Raw genomic sequence first — 22043 nt, forward strand, 5'->3', positions numbered from 1 at the left:
TGTGTGTGTGTGTGTGTGTGTGTGTGTGTGTGTGTGTGTGTGTGTGTGTGTGTGTGTGTGTGTGTGTGTGTATGTTTGTTACTCCTTCACGTAAAAACTACTGGACGGATTTGGCTGAAATTTGGAATGGAGATAGATAATATCCAGGATTAGCACATAGGCTACTTTTTATCCCGGAAAATCAAAGGTTTCCCACGGGATTTCAAAAAATCTAAATCCACGCGGACGAAGTCGCGGGCATCATCTAGTATTACATAATTATGAATGCATGACAAGAATGAGGACGTAGTGGTAGCATCTCGCTATCTCCCTCACACATCCGCACATATCTGCACATAGCTGTATGACGCGATGTGTTGCACCTACTGCAATAGCTATGTATGCTTTTACTAGCTGATGGTTTTATATTATGTGCCCCCCAACTAGTGGATTCCCAGTTCATTTAAGTAAATTTTGGACAGTAATTACACTCCTTTTGATAGTCCTGGTAGGTAATAACTTATTAAGAGTTTCTGCATAGATTTTCTATTATCTGATAAACACACCTAATACCAGACTTTACAAGATTATTATTCCATAAAATTATAAAAATTATAAATCGAGAATTAAATATCGAGATTTGATTGTAAGTTGACATTTTTTAGACATTTCATCACTTTATTAGTCCCAGCTGAACGCCTCTGTGAGGCCGACATTTGTAATTCGACCACCTTTTCACATGCAATTCAAATTTATGCATACAGGGTAGGTAATAGGTATTCATAGTTTTGAATGGCATGGGAAAAGTTGTTTAAGATAATTACAAATGTTGGCCTTGTTTATAACTTTCGCAACGCATACTATAACTTTTCCGGTCAGTGCGGGTGACAGTAACTGTCTCTATGTAAACCTGCCTTTACAACAATCCGCCCACTAAATACTAGCACGGTGTGGCGGCATATTAATCGTCAGTGTATCATTCACGAAATACTGCTCCTGCTCTTCATCGTCAGGCAAATAGTACCCATAGCTACCATCATTCGATACTTGGTCAGCGTACATCGAGTTCTTGGGCAGATCGCAGGTAAAATCGTCCCAATTTTTATCAATCGATTTTCTCCGTTTCGCGAATATAATCGATCCATCGAACGCGTACTCGTCATCGAAATGTAACACCGCGTCGTCGTAAAAGTAATTCTCTACCCGTTTGTTATTGGTATTCCTTGCAATGTTTTTCATTAGCTTTTTTTTCGCGTAACTCGATTTCTCGGAATCGTAATCGTCTACTAGCGGATCGTTGGATCGATTTTCGCTTCTAATATTCATTGAGTATAACGAAGAGCTGTGTGGGCTTAGTTCGCGATTGAAACTGTTTTTGTAAGGATTTAAGTACTGATCGTTGGAAATTTCGTAAGACATCATTCCTTTACGTAGCTGTTCGCGTCGTTTCGCGACTATTTCGCGGAAATCGTCCGGGTCTATTTGAAAATCGTTTGTTTTCGCGTTCATGTATAGATAACCTGATGCGGAGTTTAGTCTGAGAGACTGAGAATGGTTTTTGGATGAGGATTTCTCTATGTAACGCGGTATGCTGCCTAGTTCTCGGTAGTTTTTGGCTCTTATCTGTTTTATGTTTGTCGGTTGTACGGGCGATAGCGGGTCGCGGTATGGTATTGACCTGGAAAAGAAAATAGGATTATTTGTTAATGTGATGAGAAGTCAGCCACTTCTTTCCATCTATTTTAAAACAGTTAAGCCTGTTCAATGAGATAATATCAGTAAACCCGCAGGACGCACTAGTTAATTTTTTTATTTTATTTATTTGTACCAGAAAGTTGTAACAATAAAGAGAAAAAGGAAAAAAAAGTGGACAGGAAAGCATCTATTTCTATAAGAGATCTCTACAAGTGACCCTTGGCAATGCAAGAGGTTGTATTTTGCTTTCATTTTATTAATTTTTATTGTGTTTGTTAAATAAATGTTTTGCATTCAAGAATAAAATAAAATACTATTTTTTTGTAAGGATTATTATAATAAAATACGAACATAAAATATAAACACAAGTTACCTGGCAAAGAGAATTTTAATGAAACAGATCAGTAGGTAGATGCCAAATTCACCTGCAGGTGTACCACAGACGTAAGCCATACGCGGTGTCCTTTGATGTCGCGGCGGCGCCTTTGATAATCATCCCAAGGCGACGTGACATGGAAGCGACCGTATCTAAGCGAACAAACTATAGATTTAATTAAAGAAATCTTACTTATTAGGTCCAAAACAGTTACACGAACAACTGCAAACGCTGGGCGAATATTCGTCGTCCGAGTACAATGGAATGGCTGACGAGTCACCTGGAAAAAAAAAAACTCACTGTTCATATTGAAAAACTATGGAGCTCTAGCTATGGAGAAGGTTATGTTAGGCGTTTTCCCTGAGGAATAAGACCAGAAATGAAGAGATCCGCAGGAGAACCAAGGTCACTGACATAGCCCTAACTGTTAGCAAGCTGAAGTGGCAGTGGGCAGGCCATGCCTGTTGTAGAGGCGATGGCCGTTGGAGCCGAAAAAGTACTTGAGTGGAGACCGCGTGTAAGCCAGCGTAGTGTGGGACGCCCTCCAGCACGATGGACCGACGATATGAAGAGGCTGGCGGGAAGTGGATGGATGAGGAAGGCTGAGGACTCAAAATATTTTATTTATTGTGAATTTTTCTATACAATCCAGTAATCCGAACATTCCAATAATCCGGCACCCTCTGGTTTTTATTAGTGCCGGATTAGTGAGATTCTACTGTACTAATTACTGACCAGCTCTAATAAGTCTCGAAGGTGCAGGCAGTCGAGTTCCCCTGGCGACGCCGCGCAGAACCGCCCCGTCAGCCGTTATGACGTCTCCCTCTAACCGCACCGCTACTTGCTGGGCCTACAAACAAAAAAAAAAAGAATACAAGAACAATTCGACATTACTCATTAGTTATTACTGTCTTGCTCGCAAATGGTTGTAGAACGCCTATGTGCGAGTGAGATAGCTATATGACACCTGCTCAGCCTACTGCTGGTCGCGTTTTTCGTCTTCAGTGTTCATTGTGACGAAGCGAAGCACCAACAGATTGAGGTATGCAGCTACTATGGCCAGCCCAAATAGTATGAAGATCTAACGAGCTAGTATGTCTATGATTCTATTGCTGTCTCACACACAGATTACACGATTGTCTAGAGACGAGTGAGACAGCTATATAGTTACCTGCTCAGTCTGCTGCTGGTCGCGCTTCTCGTCTTCAGTGTTTATAGTGACGAAGCGAAGCACCAACAAACTGAGGCACATGGCTACTATCTATGGCCAGTCCGAATAGTATAAAATCTAGGCTAGTGTCTATGTTTTTATTGCTGTCTCGCTCGTACATAATTGTAGATCACCTAAGTGCGAGTGAGACAGCTATATAGTTACCTGCTCAGCCTGCTGCTGGTCACGCTTCTCGTCTTCTGTGTTCATTGTGACGAAGCGAAGCACTAAAAGATTGAGGCACGCCGCTACTATGGCCAACCCGAATAGTATGAAGATTAGTGCGAACATCACGTATGACGGCTTTCTGTTGAGTGCGTTGTCTTTTTGCAGAGCTACCATGTCGCCGAAACCTGCAATAGGAGGATTATTTTACACACAATCCGTACATATACAAGTGTAAATGAATAATTAATAACACCCCCGACAAGTGAAGGTTACATTAACTAGAAAAGAGCTGATAACTTTCAAACGGCTGAACCGATTTTTTTGGATTATAGCTAAGAACACTCTCGATCAAGCCACCTTTCAAACAAAAAAAAAACTAAATTAAAATCGGTTTATTAGCTTAGGAGTTACGATGCCATAGACAGATACAAAGATATACACGTCAAACTTATAACACCCCTCTTTTTGGGTTGGGGGTTAAAAAGGAAAGGGGCCGGCTGACATATCAACGTATAGCTCTTTTTCTTGCTTCCAATTGATTTGGCGGCTATGACCCTGTATCACGTTGACTGTTGCCGACCTATTGTGATGGCCACCGTTTCACCAATTCGTCCAATACTAATTGCCACCAGGAGCTTACCACCAGGAGCTTATTGGCCGAAATGTTTTTCGCCTTCTTCGATTGCAGTATGTGTTTCCCTAGGTGAAGACTATGTTTATGCATTATGCCTGACATTGACAGCCGCCCCAACTGCATACACCAGTTTTATTAGACGTTTGAACGAGTATAAGGACCACTTTATTTACTACGACCAGTCTAGCCGACGCAAACATAAAGAGTTACTTACGGTATTGTTTTTCTTATACACTACCCTCATTTTTGAGTTCAATAGTAACTTGGAATAGTTAAGGTAACTTACCAATAGTAGTCAAAGTGATGAAGCAATAGTAAACACTGTCGAAGTAGCTCCATCCCTCAAACTTAGAGAATGCCGCGGCGCCGCCTGCTATAGTCAGAGACGATAGTGTGGTGACCACGCATATGAGATCTACCTCTGATGCACTGGTTTGCTTGCAGTTTAGTGCGCGTTTTATTGATTTTATTATTACGCTGAAAGGATAAATCAGTTTGATAAAAATTTGTTAAGTGAAAATAAAATGAAAATAAAGTGAAAGTGAAAATTCAAAGTGAGCAATTGTTTTTTTTATAAAAAAACTACAGTAACACTTGTATATTAAAAAAAAACAATTACTAATAAAGCTACAATCCATTCTAATTTCTAATATTATAAATGCGAAAGTGTGTCTATCTGCCTACCACTTTTTACGGCCGTTCATCCGTTTAGCTGATTTTGACGAACAGTACAAAGATAGTTTGCATCTTGGGGACGGCAATAATCTACTTACTGTCCAAAAAGTCATCTGAGTTCCTACTGGATTTCAAAACTTAAATCCAGAATAGTCGCAACTACAGAGACAGCTTGGATTACGGAGACGGGTATAGGCTACTTTTTATCCCGGAAAATAAGAGTCTCCATGAAGTTTTAAAAAACTTAAAGCCACGTAGACGAAGTCGCAAACATAATCTTGTATAACAAAAACTATTTAATGAGGATACATTTAAATATATGGAAAGGTGCCAAGAATTGTGGAAGATTCGCGTTGCAGTACTAATTGGCTAATAAAATTGGGTTAAGCTGGCTAAAAGTGACAATTAGAATAAAGCAAGATGAAAATTAAGTGGAAATGAAATAAAGTGAAAGTGAAAATGAAGATAAGTGAAAGTGAAAAGAAGTAAAAATGTAATACTACAGTGTACAACTGACCTGCTAAGTCGATTAACCCTTTCACCAATACTCTGGAACATGATCAAACCTAGGGGAATCCCAACAATCGCGTAAAACATCGTGAATAGTTTTCCACCAATCGTCGCCGGCGTTGAGTGACCATATCCTGAAAAAAAAACATTGTATTGATAATCATCATCGTCATCAATCGATAGACTTACTTATTTATTTTATTTTATCAACATAATCTATACTAATAAATAAAATTGGAGTGTCTGTCTGTAATTTCGAAATAACTACCGTATATTAAGGTCATATGGTTATTTGAACGATACATTAACTGAATCACACGTTTTTAAAATTTTTGTCTGTCTGTCTGTCTGTCTGTTTGAAAAGGCTAATCTTGAGAACGGCTGAACCGATTTTGACGGGATTTTCACAGACAAGTAGAGAATTGACCAGGGAGTAACATAGGCTACTTTTTTTACCGACTTTCAAAAAGGGAGTTGTATTTTTCTACCTATGTACACCGAAATCTCCGAGATTTCTGAACCGATTTGCGTCATTTCTTTTTTAATCGATAGAGAAACTTTGCGACATTGTTTCATAAAAAATTTGGAGTCCAACTCTTCAATCCTGATGCTGCAGGGGATCTGACCAATCCACGCGGGCGAAGCTGCGGGCATCAGCTAGTCTTAAATATAACTATTTACATATATCCTTAACGCCCTTAAGTCTTGTCTACTTGTTGCTATACTTGGGTCTCTTGTATTACCACACACCACTCTACAAGAAAACTAGAAAAGAGCTGATAACTTTCAAACGGCTGAACCGATTTTCCTCGGTTATAGCTAAGAACACTCTCGATCAAGCCACCTTTCAAACAAAAAAACTAAATTAAAATCGGTTCATTCGTTTAGGAGCTACGATGCTACAGACAGATACACAGATACACACGTCAAACTTACAACACCCCTCTTTTTGGGTCTGGGGTTAAAAATATATTCTATTCTATTCTATTGAAGATTGATAGGTGAGAATTCTTACCAATAGTGGTCAGTACAGTAGTGGCATAGTAGAAGGCTCCGGTGAACTTCCACTGCTGCCCTGCTTTGTGCGGCTCAGACTTGAGCACCACTGTCTCCATCACGCGGAAATCCTCCTCCGTTATATTGTATTTCTCTATTATCATGCCTTCGATCGCTGCAAATCATAAAATACTAGATGATGCCCGCGTCTTCATCCCCGTGGATTTAGGTTTCTAAAACTCGTTGACTTTCTGAGATAAAAAATTTATGTCCTTCCCTGGGATGTAAGCTAACTCTGTACCGAATTTCATTCAAATCGGTTCAACTGTTGGGTCGTGAAAAGCTAGCAGACAGGCAGACAGACAGACAGACACACTTTTGCATTAATAATATGAGTACCTATGGATATAAAACTTATTTACTGTCTTCAGTTTAACAATTATTATGGTCAGGTGTTTGTAATAAAAACCGGGGATAACTGCTTAAAATGCTTTTCAAGACATGGAGGAAACGAAAAAACCAAATTCGGATGTCCAAAGTCAGCCATCCAGTTACGAACTTGAGTCAATGTTGCTTACTCAGAACATTAGAAATCAAATTGACCACACAATACTCTTAGTACATAAAAAAAAAAGATTCCGATGAATTGAGAACCTCCTCCTTTTTTGGAAGTTGGTTAAAAAGGAAAACTGACTGACTGATCTATCGACGCTACTGGAAAACTACTGGATGGATTGAGCTAAAATAAGGCATGCAGATAACTATTATGATGTAGACATCTGATAAGAAAGGATTTCTGAAAATTCAATCCCTGAAGAGGTAAAATAGGGGTTTGAAATTTGGATAGACCACACAGTCAGAAACAAGCTGGTAATATTATGATTTTTTATTTTTCTACCAGAAAGTTGTAACAATAAAGAGAAAAAGAAAGAAAAAGTGGACAGGGAAGCACTTATCTCTATAAGAGATCTCTACCAGTGACTTTTAGCAGTGCGAGAGGTTGTAAAGGGAGTAGAGTAGGTACAGCAAAGATAGAAAGTATTCATGAAGAAAGCTTAACAGATATTATAATATACAAGTATTTATCTATACTAATTAATATTATAAAGAGGAAACCTTTGTATTTTTGTATGTTTGTATTGAATAGGCTCAAAAACAACTGGACCAATTTCAAAATTTCTTTTACCATTACTTAGAGGGATTCTTCCGAATCCGTATAGGCTATATTTTATCCCGGAAAATAGAAAAAATAAATGTCCACCCGTGTGAAGCCGGGGCGGGTCGCTAGTATATTATAACTTAGTACTTAAGTACATTAATGCAATAATATTGTTTTTGGTACCTTGTAAAACTTCAAATCTGTTCCTTTCAGTGGTAGACTCAAGAGCATCAAAGACAGCTGCACCGACCAGTAGATAAGTGAATGTGCACACAATTAAAGATAGAGTGCGTACATTTTGCTTCTTCATTACTGACTAGGTCCCGCCTTAGGGCGTAAGGCCCACATCCACCCTACTGTAGTCTCAATATAATATTCTCTCACACAAGCTCTCCATACTATACCACAGCACATTTTCATACAAAAACAATTTGACCACCCATTTTTGTAACAATAATTTCCTTATACATTCTACAAGTATGTAATTTTACTACTTAATTACAGAATTTTAACTACTAAGTATTCAAAAAATTTACATTAAACATTCTGGTTGAATTATTTACTTAAGTAGTCTATACTATGTTAATTTGTCTAATTTAGGAATATTAGTGGTAATTTAAAAAAATTGTTTGCATCAATCATGTTTTAATTTTTTTTTGTAGTTGTTCCATGCAGTGAAGTATTTTTTTTGTAAAAGGATGTCTATTGATAAATTGATCCCTTATTAATTGTTCCAAACATGCTCAGCTGTTTTTATGCTTTTGATATTTACATTTCTTTTGTTATTCTTGTTAGGAGTTTTGTGGTATCAATTGCACCTGTAAAAACAGTTAAAAAAACTTGAAAAACATCAAAATTTAAGTGTTCCTCTTTCTATTATAAGGAACATTAGTTAGTTATATAGGTACCTTATTTAGATCTTTTGATTTTCTATTCAATTTTGATGTAAGATCTTTTAGTTAAACAGTCTATTTGAGTATTTGTTACTTTGGTTACTGTTTTAAATCAAATTTATATCTATATAAAAATATAATGATGAATATATATAAGTATTATAAATTAACTGCCTACTTTAAAATATGTGTTGTATATAACATATTTAGTAAGTAATTACTTGACTATCTATAAACTGCCATCTGATAGGTACTATGTAAGTATAATATAATAATTGATATCTTTAAAATAGTTAGCAACAAGAGATTTGTATGAATATGTTCTGTTTTTGTGAGCTAAACAAAGGGACTCACCATATTTCAATCAGTAAAAATTTCATATCCACTGTAATTGTAATTGTGCACTGCGAAAGACATTCTATAAATATTTAATTATCAGCGAAGATTCATCCTAAAAATAACATGACTCGCTTTAGTCCGCATTCACTTCCAATAGGTCAACCCACAAGGCTCCGTAAAGTGGGTCAAATGTTACGAACATACAATTATTTTATTCATTGTGAAAACCGCTTTAATAGAACACCGAAAACTTTTTTCACTTTGCACTCAACGCTACAAAATATCTACTCAGCGTGAAATTTTAAATAATTTATTTTTTTAATTTCAGGTCCTATGCGGTATTTTCTGTTGCTGTCACACCTGTTTTTCTTATCCTGCGAAAATTATGTTCCCTTGGCCCGCACGCACACACATTCATCTCGGTATCATCTTGGCGAGGGGTTGAACGATTTAATTAATTGCATTTCATTGAAAAATTTAAATAGAAAATAATAATTTTGGGCAGCAAACCCCCCTGCACTTCCTTGATTGACCTACTGGGTGACCAGCGCAAAAAATAGTTTTTGAACTGCATTCGTAAATGTTGCATGACCAAAAAATTGCTTACCATTTTTCAAAATAACAATAATTTATTAAATTATGATTGTGTAACTCAACTTACTTATTTATCAATAATTTTAATAGTAATAAATGTATATTAATTGATTTACTTATTTTAAGAGAAAGTTATAATATGGAACTTACATAGAAGTTACTAATTAATTCGATAGAGAGCGCTTTTTCATTTCTAGCAAGTAGTAGCAATACATTTGCATAGATGGCGCCGAGGGCGCATTTTATAATTTTGCAAACTTACATAGATAGTACAGGTAAATTTATATAGATGGCGCTTGAAAATGTAGTTGATTATTTCACAGTCCTTGAAGGATTATAATATTAAATTGGAGTTGCACCATGGCGGCACAGTTTTACGTGTTATGTTTTAGGGGTCTCCAGATAAAAATGAATCCATGATCACTCCGTTGTCTGTCTGTCAAGACCCGTCAACGAAATCAAAACCAGGATACTCCCTGTTGACCTAGAATCATATTTGGCAGGCAGCAATGTCTTATCAGCACAAGTAAAGGGAAAAAATCCGAAAACCGTGAATTTATAGTTATGATACATAAAAAAGTGTTATTTCCTGTGCGTTGGTACGGAACCTTTCGTGTACGAGTCTGACTCGCACTTGACCGGTTTTTATGTAAGAGTTGAGTGCAACTAAATCAGGCATTTTAGTTTTCCCTCGGTGTCACCCCTAGCTAAGCAAGCAGGCCGTGAAGGGAAAGCCGGTAGGGCTCGCTTTCACGCGGCCAGTGATAGGTCATAGACATAATAATATCTAGGCTAAACGGATCTAGTCATTTTAATATTAGGTACTAGGTAGGTGCAGGTGCATTATGTGGTAGCTCAATGGGTTGCGAAGCTGAAGAGGCAATAGGCAGGGAACATAATTCGAAAAACCGGCCAAGTGCCAGTCAGACTCGCGCAGCGAGAGTTCCGTACTCGGGTAATTTTTCCGACATAAATAAATCAAAAATTATTATGCCTAAAAGTAAATAAAAATCCCACCAAAAACATTTCATGTAAAGGTTGCCAAGACTCACAAGTTCATAATGTTTTCACTGTTGAAAAGTTATGAGATCTCTAGTAGAGCCAAGCCCCTAGCCAAACTTAGATTTGTGCTGGCCATGGGACCTATACCAAGTCCAAAGTACCTATATAGCTCATAAATGCTCTTGACTATGTCACATTTATAACAATAAATAACAAATAACTCTACTTACAAGCTCTGATTCTACAAACCCTACATCTTGGTTAAAAAAGTACGGCTTGGCCGTTTAATGTTCGTGAAACTATTAGGTACATGACATAATATATTTTAAAGCCGTAAGGAATAGTTTGTTCGACAATTACTAATTTGTATGTCCAACTAAAGTTAAAAGTTACTAGCGTCTAAATATCCGCATTTTTGACCTAAAATCTGATTAGAAAAAAATTACTACGAGACTATCCTCTTAAATAAATGTACTAATCAACAAACAGCATCATTCATAACAGCACGCTGTGCGAGCGTGCAAACTGCAGCTATTATAGCCAACGAGAGGGGGGAAAGGGGGGCCTAGACCTTTCTCTCAAGTTCTGGGTCACGCTGGCTTACTTATGTAAGATGTTTATTATGTTTACGTTTGGTTAAAATAGGTATTGTTGAGGTTTTTGTGGCCTCCCCGTCTTTAAAAAAACCGGCCAAGTCCTACTCCCACATGTAGGGTTCCGTACCATCGTACAAGACCTTTAAAAAAATTGCATAGCGGCCATTTTGAAATTCGCCATCTTTATTTTCGATTGCTACTTCTTTACTAGACATGTTTGGCTGAAAGGAATGGAAATAGGCTATACCTTGTATTAAAATATAAGCTACGTTTTATCGCGGAAAATCAATGAGTTCCCACGGGATTTCTAAAAACCTATATCCACGGGAACGACGTCGCGGGCATCAGCTAGTAATAATATCACAAGACTACAATGTTTCAAGTTTTAACTCTCGAAGCAATAAAGTCAGTGGAAAGACAGACAGACAGCCAGTCAGTAACAACTAATACAAAATACCATTTAATCTGTCCGCAATTCCAGTACAACCATGAGCATAGAACCTTCTAGTAGGTACTCAGGCCCTTTCACTAAGAGAAAACCGAGAAAAGTGGGACTAACGCTCAATGAAGTCATACCTTGCAATACTTTCTTGTTAATGATATTATGGTTGAACGATTATGGTTGTACCTAACTAATTATTTGTCGTCGACAGTAATTTATTTACATCCATATTTCCATACTAATATTATAAACGCGGTTATAGCCCAGTGTTTAGGACGTCTAGTCTAGGGGTTTCTTTTCTGGAGGTCGGGGGTTCGATTCTCTAACTTTTGGGATTTGTTTGAAGCATTTATAGATCACTTGCTTTAACGGTGAAGGAAAACATCGTGCATGCTTGAGAGTTCTTCATAATGTTCTCAAGTTGAGAAGTCTGCAAATCCGCATTAGGTCAGCGTGGAAGACTATGGCCTAAGCCCTGCTCCTTCTGAGAGGAGACCTGTGCTCAGTAGTGGGCCGGCAACTATGATGATTCTGATGATGGTTAATTTAAATGTTAGTTAAATGATATGCAAATAAATAACTACTAAGATCAACCGGCTGTCAAAACTTGTTGCATTCGATCAACCGTTTATCTTAATTGAAACCGTCAGTAGCAAAAGTGCCCAAGTCCCAAATTGGCATTTTAGAGTAAAAAAACCAAAAAATGTAATGGAAATAATTGTATTAAACTTATGTACGAAATAAAACTTCAGTAGGTATGTTAAGTAACAATCAGCGTTTATTTCGACACAAATATTGAGGTACTTATTAAAAATAGAACTTTTCATAAAATCAACTTTAGTTATGACAGACTTAGGGCCCCAACATATAAACTAAGAAACTTTTAACACCCACGGAGGCTAATCAAAAACCCAAAAATCATATTATTTAAAACAAAATTGATACTGAAAAGAAAGCAGAAAAAATAGCTCTTCTTTTAAATATAATTAGTTCACTTATAGATTTCTTTTTCAGAAATGAGTGAACGTAGGGACTTTTTAGTAACATCTTCCAACCTCAAAACAGAGCAATTTTAATTTTAATTTATGGTCATGCACACACACACTTGTAGGAAAAATAAAAAAAACAGGGCATAGATAATCCTAACGCGCTAAATTCAATAGTAATATTATTATCAGGTTAAAAATTGCCTAAATGGACTTAGGCACTTTTACAAAGGTGCCTACAGTTATACCTGTGCCGTTTACGCTAACACACATCACACGTTATATTTGTGCCCATTTCACCCAACTAAACACCTTTCTTTACCCACACATCGATACAAATGCAATCTGTATACGGATGGGTTTGCGTTGTGTGCGTAACGTAGACAGAAAAATCTAATAGACTGTGTGGTAATCTTTCATTTTGACAAGGAGGACATTATTTTTTTCCCAACTTTGTACGCGCGAAGGAGTGTTAGTGTTCATCAGTCTATATACGAGTATAATGTTTGTTCATTGTCACTAAGAAAGCCTGATTTATGTCTATTAAACTTTATATAAAAAAGGGTAGTAAAATTTACTGCAAATTTCGATAGAATTAATATAACAGTAGGGAATAAAAGCCATGTAGCAACCCAATTTTTCTTTATCCCAATATCTTTGCGTACAGAAAGAAATATTTCCAAAAGTATCGGTTCTTTTAGAACCTACTTAATACAAAGAATCCTAAGGTTTTTGAAGCCAATTGCTTGAGTGTTTTTTTTTAAACTATTTTTCAATGAGAGTCTTTTTTACATACTCACAAATGGCTTTCAAAAGCTTAATTTTCCTACATCAACGGATTTTCGTGAAATTAAGTACCTACCTCAAATTAATTCTTTTTTTTCTCTCTCGTCTGGCTTTACAAAGATTAGCCAATGTCAAGTTTGTAGTTATTTGTAACAAGTTAGTCAAACTATACAAGTATGGACCCCGTCTGTGCCGGCGCTCGCCGACATACGCACGGGCCCCTTAGAGCGTTTTCCAGTCAGTTTTGACAAAAAAAACACTCCAAAAAGGCAGAGCACGCCCGCCAGCTAACACCAACACAGACGAAGTTCAAAATTAATTGACATTAAATGTAAGTGAATTTTCTTTAAGTTTTAGCTTTTCTAGTCTATAATTTCCTAATACTACGATGAGTATCTGTTTGCACAGATAATAAACGCGCTTGCATTTCATTTGTATAGGTATACAATAGATATTTGTGTGAGTGAAAGGGGGGGGATACGTCACACTTTCGTATTGCTACGTAGCATTCTCTGTGTGTGCGTAGCCGTGCGTGTGTGCGTGTTGCGTATACGCACGCAATGCCAATGCCAGGTTACGAGTACGGAAAGTTGATTGTAAACTACGCTAATATTACATGAGCGGAAAATTGGCCGGTAGGAAATGATGGTACTCGTGTGGTTCTTTTTTCACGTCGTCCGGTTAAAGTGACAGTCGGAAAATGGTTTATGTAATAGGCCGTTGACTGCTGCATTTTATTTTTCAACTAGATATTAGATATATATTATTATTATATATATTCTGTTTTCAGTTGAACGGATTGTTTATGCGTATAGCAACGTTTTTAGGGTTCCGTACCTCAAAAGGAAAAACGGAACCCTTATAGGATCACTTCGTTGTCCGTCGTGTCTGTCAAGAAACCTATAGGGTACTTCCCGTTGACCTAGAATTATGTTTGGCAGGTAGGTAGGTCTTATAGCACAAATACAGGAATAAATCTGAAAACCATGAATTTGTGGTTACATCATTTAAAAAAAAATTTAAATGTGTTTCAATTTTCAAAGTGAGATAACTGTACCAAGTGAGGTATCATATGAAAGGGCTTTACCTGTACATTCTAAAATAGATTTTTATTTATTTTTATGTTGAAATAGTTTTTAGATGTATCGTGCAAGATGTTGGAAAAATACCCGAGCACGGAACCCTCAGTGCGCGGGTCTGACTCTCACTTGGCCGGTTTTTTATGCTTCAAATAACTGTTTTATTTTTTTAAGTTTTCTGTCTTTAGAGTTTGTATGAGTAAAATTTAGTTATGTAGTTAAGAGGTGAGTTTCAGATCTACATACAGGCTACGGCGAGCTACGAAGCTATGGAGTGTGACCGTAGCAGTTAGGATGCGCTTCTACAATGAAGGAGTATTCCATTGCATTTGTAATTTATATTAAGACTTTATATATTATTATCTCAAATATCTACTTTTCTTTTGTTTACTAATTGATAGGTAAATAGCTCAGTTGTTTTGACTTGGTTGTGAAAATAGGACCAGAATTTAGGGTTAAGGTTCTATTTAGAGTTTCGTCGCTCTAAAGGAAAAACGGTACCCTTATAAGATCACTTTGTTGTCTGTCTGTCTGTCCGTCTGTCCGTCTGTCCATCTGTTCGTCTGTTCGTCTGTCTGTCTGTCCGCCTGTCTGTCTGTCCGTCTGTCGCGTCTGTCAAGAAAACCTATAGGGTACTTCCCGTTGACTTAGAATCATGAAATTTGGTAGGTGGGTAGGTCTTATAGCACAATTAAAGGAATAAATCCGAAAACCTTGAATCCATGGTTACATCACAAAAAAATGTGTTTCAATTTTCAACGTAAGATAACTACCAAGTGGGGTTTCATAATATGAAAGGGCTTTACCTGCGCATTCTAAAACAGTTTTTTATTTATTTTTATGCATAATAGTTTTTAATTTATCGTGCAAAATGTCGGAAAAATACCCGAGTACGGAACCTTTGGTCGCGCACAGAGTTCCGTACGCGGGTATTTCGGGTCAGACTCGCACTTGGCCAGTTTTTTTAATTTTTTCAAGATCAACCAGTCTTTTCTTTAGCCAGCAGTATTGTGAAGTTTTAATCAGTGAACAATTAATTTTGTGCAGTAGTGCTCATACCTATAAGAAGACTGTAGAAAGGCGTTCCGAACCAGTGGTAGATGCTCTTGAGGATAAAATGTACTTATAAAAGTCTAAGAATAAAAATATTTTGAATTTGAATTTGAATGTATGAGTCATTTAGAAAACAAAAAAATCCAAATCAATGCAGGCGTCTTCGAGTAATCGGGGAGCATACATAAAAAATAGAAAAAGATTTCGACGAATTGAGAACCTCCGCCTTTTTTGAAGTCGGTTAAAAAGTTAATTTATTTTACTTACATATAACTTGCAAGTAGGTAGCTTTAACAGGGGAATCAGAATCAAGCATAAACTTGCTTTTATGGGCGTGTAGTGCTTACACGTAAATTGATTTTAGTAATAACTTTAGAGGTATTGAATAAGGTCACGTGAATCATAACAGACTTCTTTATTACTTGCATGCAATTAAGTAACCGTGTAACCATATAAATGCGGAAACCTGACTGCTGGTGAACGGCCGCGTTTGCTCTTGACATTTTGGGGGTTGCAACATCGGGCGAGAAACTTGAGAACAGTTCACGACAATTGTGAAACTTGTAACGAAACCTCGAGGCTTCCTACACCAGATTGAAGAGTAAGCTGTGATAGCCTAGTGGTTAGAACGTCCGGCTCCTAATCGGAAGTCGGGGGTGCGATCCCGGGCACGCACCTCTAACTTTTCGGTTATGTGCGTTTTAAGCAATCAAATATCCTTTGCTTTAACGGTGAAGGAAAACATCGTGATGAAACCTCCGTTCTCAAAGGTGTGTGAAGTCTGCAAATCCGCTTTGGGCCAGCGTGGCAGACTATGGCCTAAACCCTTCTCACTCTGAGAAGAGACCCGTGCTAAGTATTGGTTGATCATGGGGAAACTCTCGTGTTGATCCTGTATCTACATCTGCCAAAGATTAGTCTAGGGGTGACGTGAAATCAAAGATACCTAGTTTCATAGCCTAATAGCGTCAAATGTAACTAACAATTGACGCCTGCCAGTGCGTCGACGTCTTGTTTCTTGTCGCGAACTATGCCTATACTGGCAGGCGTCAAATGTAGACTACATGAGTGACACTGAGCTTTCTTATGAAGCCCATAGTTAGCGACCATGTCTAGGATCCATTTACAAGCAATGTTTGAAGACGTTGGTCGGTCTTCAAGCACTGAGGAATTTTGGAAAAGAAGACATCTAGATTCTCGAAGCTTCCGCGAACGCTTGCTATTGTACCTACTTATTTGTTATTAATAAATAAATACCTTATTAAATTTATTGAGAAACTAGAGGATGCCCGCAACTTCGTCCGCGTGGATTTAGGTTTTTAAAGATCCCGTGGGAACTATTTGATTTTCCGGGATAAAAAGTTGCTTATATCAATTGCAGGGAGACGCCTCGGTACCAAATTTCATACAATTAGGTTAAGCGGATGGGTTTTTAGGAATCCCGTGGGAATGCTTTGATTTTCCGAAATAAAAAGTAGCTTATGTCCGTCCTCGGGATATAAGCTAACTCTTGGGTTAAACTGTTGGGCCGTGAAAAGGTAGCAGACAGACAGACAGACAGACACACTTTTGAATTTATAATATTATAGTATGGATATATATAATTAGTATGGATTAATAAATAAATATCTTATTTTTATTTGAGAAATAAGACGGTCCTTATCTTCATTACATCAAAACCAGTTCAATCATTCCTTTGTAACACAACTGGTCAATCTTGACCGTTAATCTCAGATATCAGTTGAGCGACCGGTTCAGAAGCAATTATTGCAGATAATTAATAAGTAGTTAATAATAACTAACATAGCCTAGGCACTTCCAGATGCAGTGAAAGCTGCAGTGTGTAGTCGCATCTAGTCATTTTGATACTTTTAAAAGAATAAAAGTTTCACGTAGTACGTAACCTAAGTATCGGCGGTCAACGTTTATATATACTTTAAGGTTGAATCGTAACGCCTAATTTAATAGCTTTACCATTTTTCTATGTTACCTATAGAAATTTTAAAAACTTCATTGACATAGCCGAACAGAAGCACTGATTCTTAGTTCTTAATGTCTTTTACATTAGTATCTACAAGTGCTACAGCTCAATATTGTATCAATTAGGATTTCAGTTCAAACAGACACCTATACGTATTTACCTGTATGAATTACTTTGTACACCTTCACAAAAAATAAATAGTCAACCATGATAGTTTAATAGTTTTGATAATGAGTCGCAGTAAGTAAAAAATAGAGCTTTTAATCATCCTTTATCTTTTTTAAGTAGTTAGTGCTTCTAGACTTCGTCTGTGTTGGTGTTGGCTGGCGGGCGTGCTCTGCCTTTTTGGAGTGTTTTTTTTGTTGTTAAAACTGACTGCAAAGCGCTCTAAGGGGGTGCCGTGCGTGTGTCGGCGAGCACCGGCACAGACGGGGTCCATACTTGTATAGTTTAACTAATTTGTTACAAATAACTACAAACTTGACATTGGTTAATCTTTGTAAAGCCAGACGAGAGAGAAAAAAAGTGCTTCTACTAAAAAAAGACAAAGATTGTGGCCTCAAAACAGCTATCCTATTTGTCAGTTGTTTTAATAATATCCGAGTTATTTTCTAGTTGCACCTAAAGAAGTTTAATTAAAAAAAAAAAACAAACGATTAAGACTATTCGATCGCAGTGCTATTTAACATTGACAGTTAATAGCAATATTACAGCTTGGAGAACTAAAACCAGGGAAAGCTTTAATCTAGGCTCTATCTATATCTACGCCATTATTGATAGCTTGTCATGGAAAAATCCCAACATAAGATTTTGTTATCAGTCTACGAAGCTAAGTACTTATTAATAAAAATCACACTCACACATACTGTAAAATGTCATGGTAGAATTTAGTAGTAGTTATACAAGTTTTTTTGACGTAACAACGTCTTATAATTCGATAGAGCCGGCTGCACGCACGAAAAAACATGACTCATGCGGCGTTACCTCGCTCTGAGGCGTTCCATGTAAGACTTGAAGTGCAAGCGAGAGCGCGGAACGAGCGACAAAGAAGCACAATCGGCCTTTGTTGTCACGTTCAACTATCGTCAGTAAACCGACTTTACAGACAACCAATTTTTTTTCTCTCGTCTGACTCTACACAGATTAGCCAATGTCAGGTTGGTAGTTATTTACAAGTTATGGAAACTATTCAAATCTATTTAATTTTCTCTAGTTACAAGACGTAGAAGATACAGTTTTTAATTATTACTCTATGGTACTTTAAAGCATCTCTATAAAAGATGACGGTGTCCAAACCGCTGTTCTGTTTGGCTGCTATTTGAAATTCGGACAAAAGTTTATAATGTTTGCGTTACTTCCATCCAAAAAAGATCTAAATAATTACTCTAAAGTCGCACACCCAAAGAAGTGTTACATTAGTTTCAAAAATCGGAAAATAGAAACCTCAACTTTGAAACTAAACTAAAAAGGTTCTACAACAATACCTAACGGGATACAATGTTTTGACATCGATACTAGAACTGTAGCACAGATAATAATGAAAAAGAACAATGGCGGTCGATAAAAGCGTACAAAAAAAGTTAGCGTTCCAAATTCAAATAATTTCCCACACGTAACGTTACGCGGGAGGACATCCAGTGCAGGCCGTTATACGAGGCACTGACCCACATTCGCTTCAGCATTTCGCCGAGATTACGAACTCGTTCGGTTAGTAACCTTATTGGGACTTTCTCTCGGTTAGATGTACATTGCTTATTTTATATGGCCATGACTTTGAACTTCAAATGCGGTTGGAAAACAAGAAAATTTAAAAGAATGTTTATCGCGAAAATATGCCTTTGGAGTGTTTTCAAAAATGATAAACCTGCTCTATACTTATTTAAGATTATGTAACAAATCGTAGGGGTCCTTTTTTCGATTTGTAGAATATTTGCAGTAATTTTCAAGTTAATAACGAATAGTACTGTATGACTACTAAGTCATACAGTTATACTATTCATTAGTACCTATTAATTCCGTTATACATAACTTTACATCCCATTTCTCGCGTAACCGGATTCCTTTTAGCTATGAATTTATTTTCTTATGAAATGATCTCGAAGAAAATATATTTTTAGCTTTCTGGAAATTAAAAAAATATATTTACTAAGTTTTTAATATAATTTAATTATTCTTATTTGTTTTTAGTTTTAATTTAGATGTAAGTTTATTAAAATAAAACTATTATGTTCATGTCAATTTCAAATATTTTCCCACCACTAAGTTGGTACAGCAATGGATAGAGAGCATTTAATTTTTCTTGTGTTGGTGTTAGTGTAAAATGACGTTTAAATAATAATGGCGGCCGGCCGGTGTAAGTTTGCCGCGCTTTCTGATTTTGCGTCGAGAAATTATAGTGCGGTACCAAGGCACGTTCCGACTTAATGGAGTGTTACGTAGGATGTGGCAATTATTTATTATGTTGTGTTTTATTATTGGTATTACATTATTCATATTATTATAAATTATTAAAGGTTGCAAAAAATACATGGTTAGTTTATTTTTAATTAAAAAGTAGAAAGGGTTTAAAAGGCTAGAACCGTAAGCCGTGAAGTTTAGGTATTAAAAAAACCGAATAAGCTATAAATAGCCCTTTATATTATACTTTTTATAGCCGTAGAGCGTAAAGATAACTGTAGCCTGCTAAGCCAAGGGGGAAAAATTTGTTTGAAAAAATTAAGAAAGCACTCAATTTGCACAAAAGCAGTTCTAGGTAGGCAATGAATTTCCTTGTACGATGCCATAAAAATAGAAATTATTATTTAAGTTCAGAAGATGCAAGAAAGCCCTAGACATCTCCTAAGCTTACGACTTTTACGCATACGATGCTCTAAATAGGTACGCCAAGTCCTGAACGAATTTTTTAAAGTTTTTGAAAAGGTAAAACTTTACTTTTACCGATTGCGTAATGGGTATAAAAGTTTTCCCTATCCCCTAGTCACTAGATACTCTAGTACCCCTCCAGGGGGAGGGGAGGGGTACTAGAGTACCCCTCTAGAGAGTAGAGTAGCTACGGTCACGTTGACACATGCCCCAAGTACGTCAATTGATGTACCCTCGTCATGGTCATATCACTGTGTTTCACCCACAGACATTTTCACCGCAGTTAAAGGTACCTAGAAGGCAGTACTAGGTACCTTTAACTGTAATACTAGGTACTAGGTATGCACAGATAAAGTATGGCTAGAACTGGAGCAAGAATCCGGTTCTTGTAACACATTTGATGAAGGGAGACAAAGCAGTGCCCTCTTGCATTGTTTATGCAGTTACAGATCCGCTTTACTTACCTACAAGTCTGCAATGGTGTTACGAGTAATTCGGTTGAACACAGTTTTTAAGGTTTCGTTCCGAAAGGTGCCAACGGGGGTCCCGTGACTAAGTCTCCGCTGGCCGTCCGTCCGCGGATCTCATAAAGACTCCAAGCGAAGATCTTATTGGCATTGGCTATTATTTCTCAACATCATGCATAATTTGCTCTACAATTTCCGATCTCTGAAAACTGTTACTATTCCATTTTGATCGTTCATTGCACTAGACCTGTTGCTAGACCGACCCTGATCTATTATTAATCGCAGGTCACTTAATTAGTGTTTAAGCAAGATCGTATAAAAAAATACCTCAAAATCACCGGAAAATCGGAAACTTGATTGTAATCAGCAAAATAAACATTTGTTCCAACCTACGGACTTTCATAACAGGCAGGCCTAAATGTACGAGTAACTAGGGTTTCAAAGAAAACTGTTCCCTTGATTTTCACTGAGAAAGATTTATTTTTCTTTGTATTCATGCAATAATTTTATTCTCTCCCTAACAAAGATGCCAATTTTTTCTATTCATACAAGAAATAAGTAAACATTTTACTCTCATTCAATTCTGCTGATGTAAGTAAGTGGCCATCTCAACAATGGCAGACTCAACATTTCCAATCTTATTCAAATGGGTTGCATAAAGGAAAAATGAAATTGTCTCACTAAAGCATCGAGTAGAATGTCGGGGAAATGCAATTTTCTTATGCAACGTGCACTAATGCAATGCAACTGTATAAAACCAACGTTTCTAATATTACATACTCGGGTAGCTTTCTTCGACATACTCTCGAGTAAAATGGTGGCGGCAAAAACTAGTGCTTTCTTTTTCAATGTCGGCTACAGAGCGAGATGGATATACAATCTATATGTGTTAGAAAGAGACGGTTAGTGTTATGTTATTGCGTGTTGGTTTATTTGGAATTAGGTTTAGGAACGGCGTAAACGTCAGTTTAATCTGTCAAAGTAACATTGGCTGGTATTCCACAGATAATTAAGACGGCAAATTGATTTGAATTTGGTACGCTAGTGTTGTACCGCTTTGGAGTGTTGTTATGTCGATTCGCGTGCGGTGAAAAGTGGGACAATCGAAAGCCTTTCTCCGTTCGGCGGTTAGGTATTTTATTCCGTTAGTTTTTTTGCGGCCGCGATCATACCAATATGGCGGGCCGGTGGCATCATTTTTTCGCTTTGTCACGTTAGATCATTCTTGTTAGAGCGCTGGAAAGCTGCGCTCTGCTTGTGAATCTAAGCCGCATAACTGTACCGGATGAAATGATGTAATTGTAACAGTGGATGGATTTGCTTCACTTACTTGGCGTTAGGCGTGGGCTTGTTAGATCCAAGATTAATTTCTTACCTTAGTATCTATTATTACTGTTTGATCTGAGTAGGTAATTTTTCTAAATATATAAAATGAAAAGCTGACTGACTGATCTATTAACGCACAGCCCAAACCACTGGACGGATCGGGATGAAATTTGAAAAATAAAAAATTAAAATTTTGGACAACCCTTATGGGGTAAAATAGTGTAGTCCACGCGGA

At 37.1% G+C, this 22043-nt stretch overlaps 1 protein-coding gene across 1 annotated transcript; it reads right to left on the minus strand.

The window, feature by feature from the left end:
- Positions 1-233: 233 nt before the first annotated feature.
- LOC123877235 (two pore potassium channel protein sup-9-like) lies at positions 234-9165 on the minus strand. The gene is made up of 11 exons (XM_045923789.1): positions 8995-9165; positions 8650-8746; positions 7586-8220; positions 6263-6418; positions 5255-5381; positions 4349-4539; positions 3426-3613; positions 2786-2900; positions 2243-2330; positions 802-1657; positions 234-356 (listed from the first exon to the last, which is right to left on the minus strand). Exons 3-10 carry the CDS (start codon positions 7710-7712, stop codon positions 913-915), a joined length of 1737 nt encoding a protein of 578 aa, XP_045779745.1. The 5' UTR covers positions 7713-8220; positions 8650-8746; positions 8995-9165; the 3' UTR covers positions 234-356; positions 802-912.
- Positions 9166-22043: the final 12878 nt, after the last annotated feature.

This window comes from Maniola jurtina, chromosome 23 (genome assembly GCF_905333055.1).
Source record: "Maniola jurtina chromosome 23, ilManJurt1.1, whole genome shotgun sequence".
In the NCBI taxonomy this organism is placed as follows: Eukaryota; Metazoa; Arthropoda; class Insecta; order Lepidoptera; family Nymphalidae; genus Maniola; species Maniola jurtina.

Excerpts from the sequence above, each read along its gene's own strand:
- LOC123877235 (XM_045923789.1), bottom strand. The coding sequence starts at position 7,712 with ATGAAGAAGCAAAATGTACGCACTCTATCTTTAATTGTGTGCACATTC. Across the intron at positions 3,614-4,348 it reads CATCACTTTGACTACTATTG|GTTTCGGCGACATGGTAGCT; the intron begins GTAAGTTACCTT and ends CTCCTATTGCAG. Across the intron at positions 2,901-3,425 it reads ACCAGCAGCAGGCTGAGCAG|GCCCAGCAAGTAGCGGTGCG; the intron begins GTAACTATATAG and ends TTTTGTTTGTAG.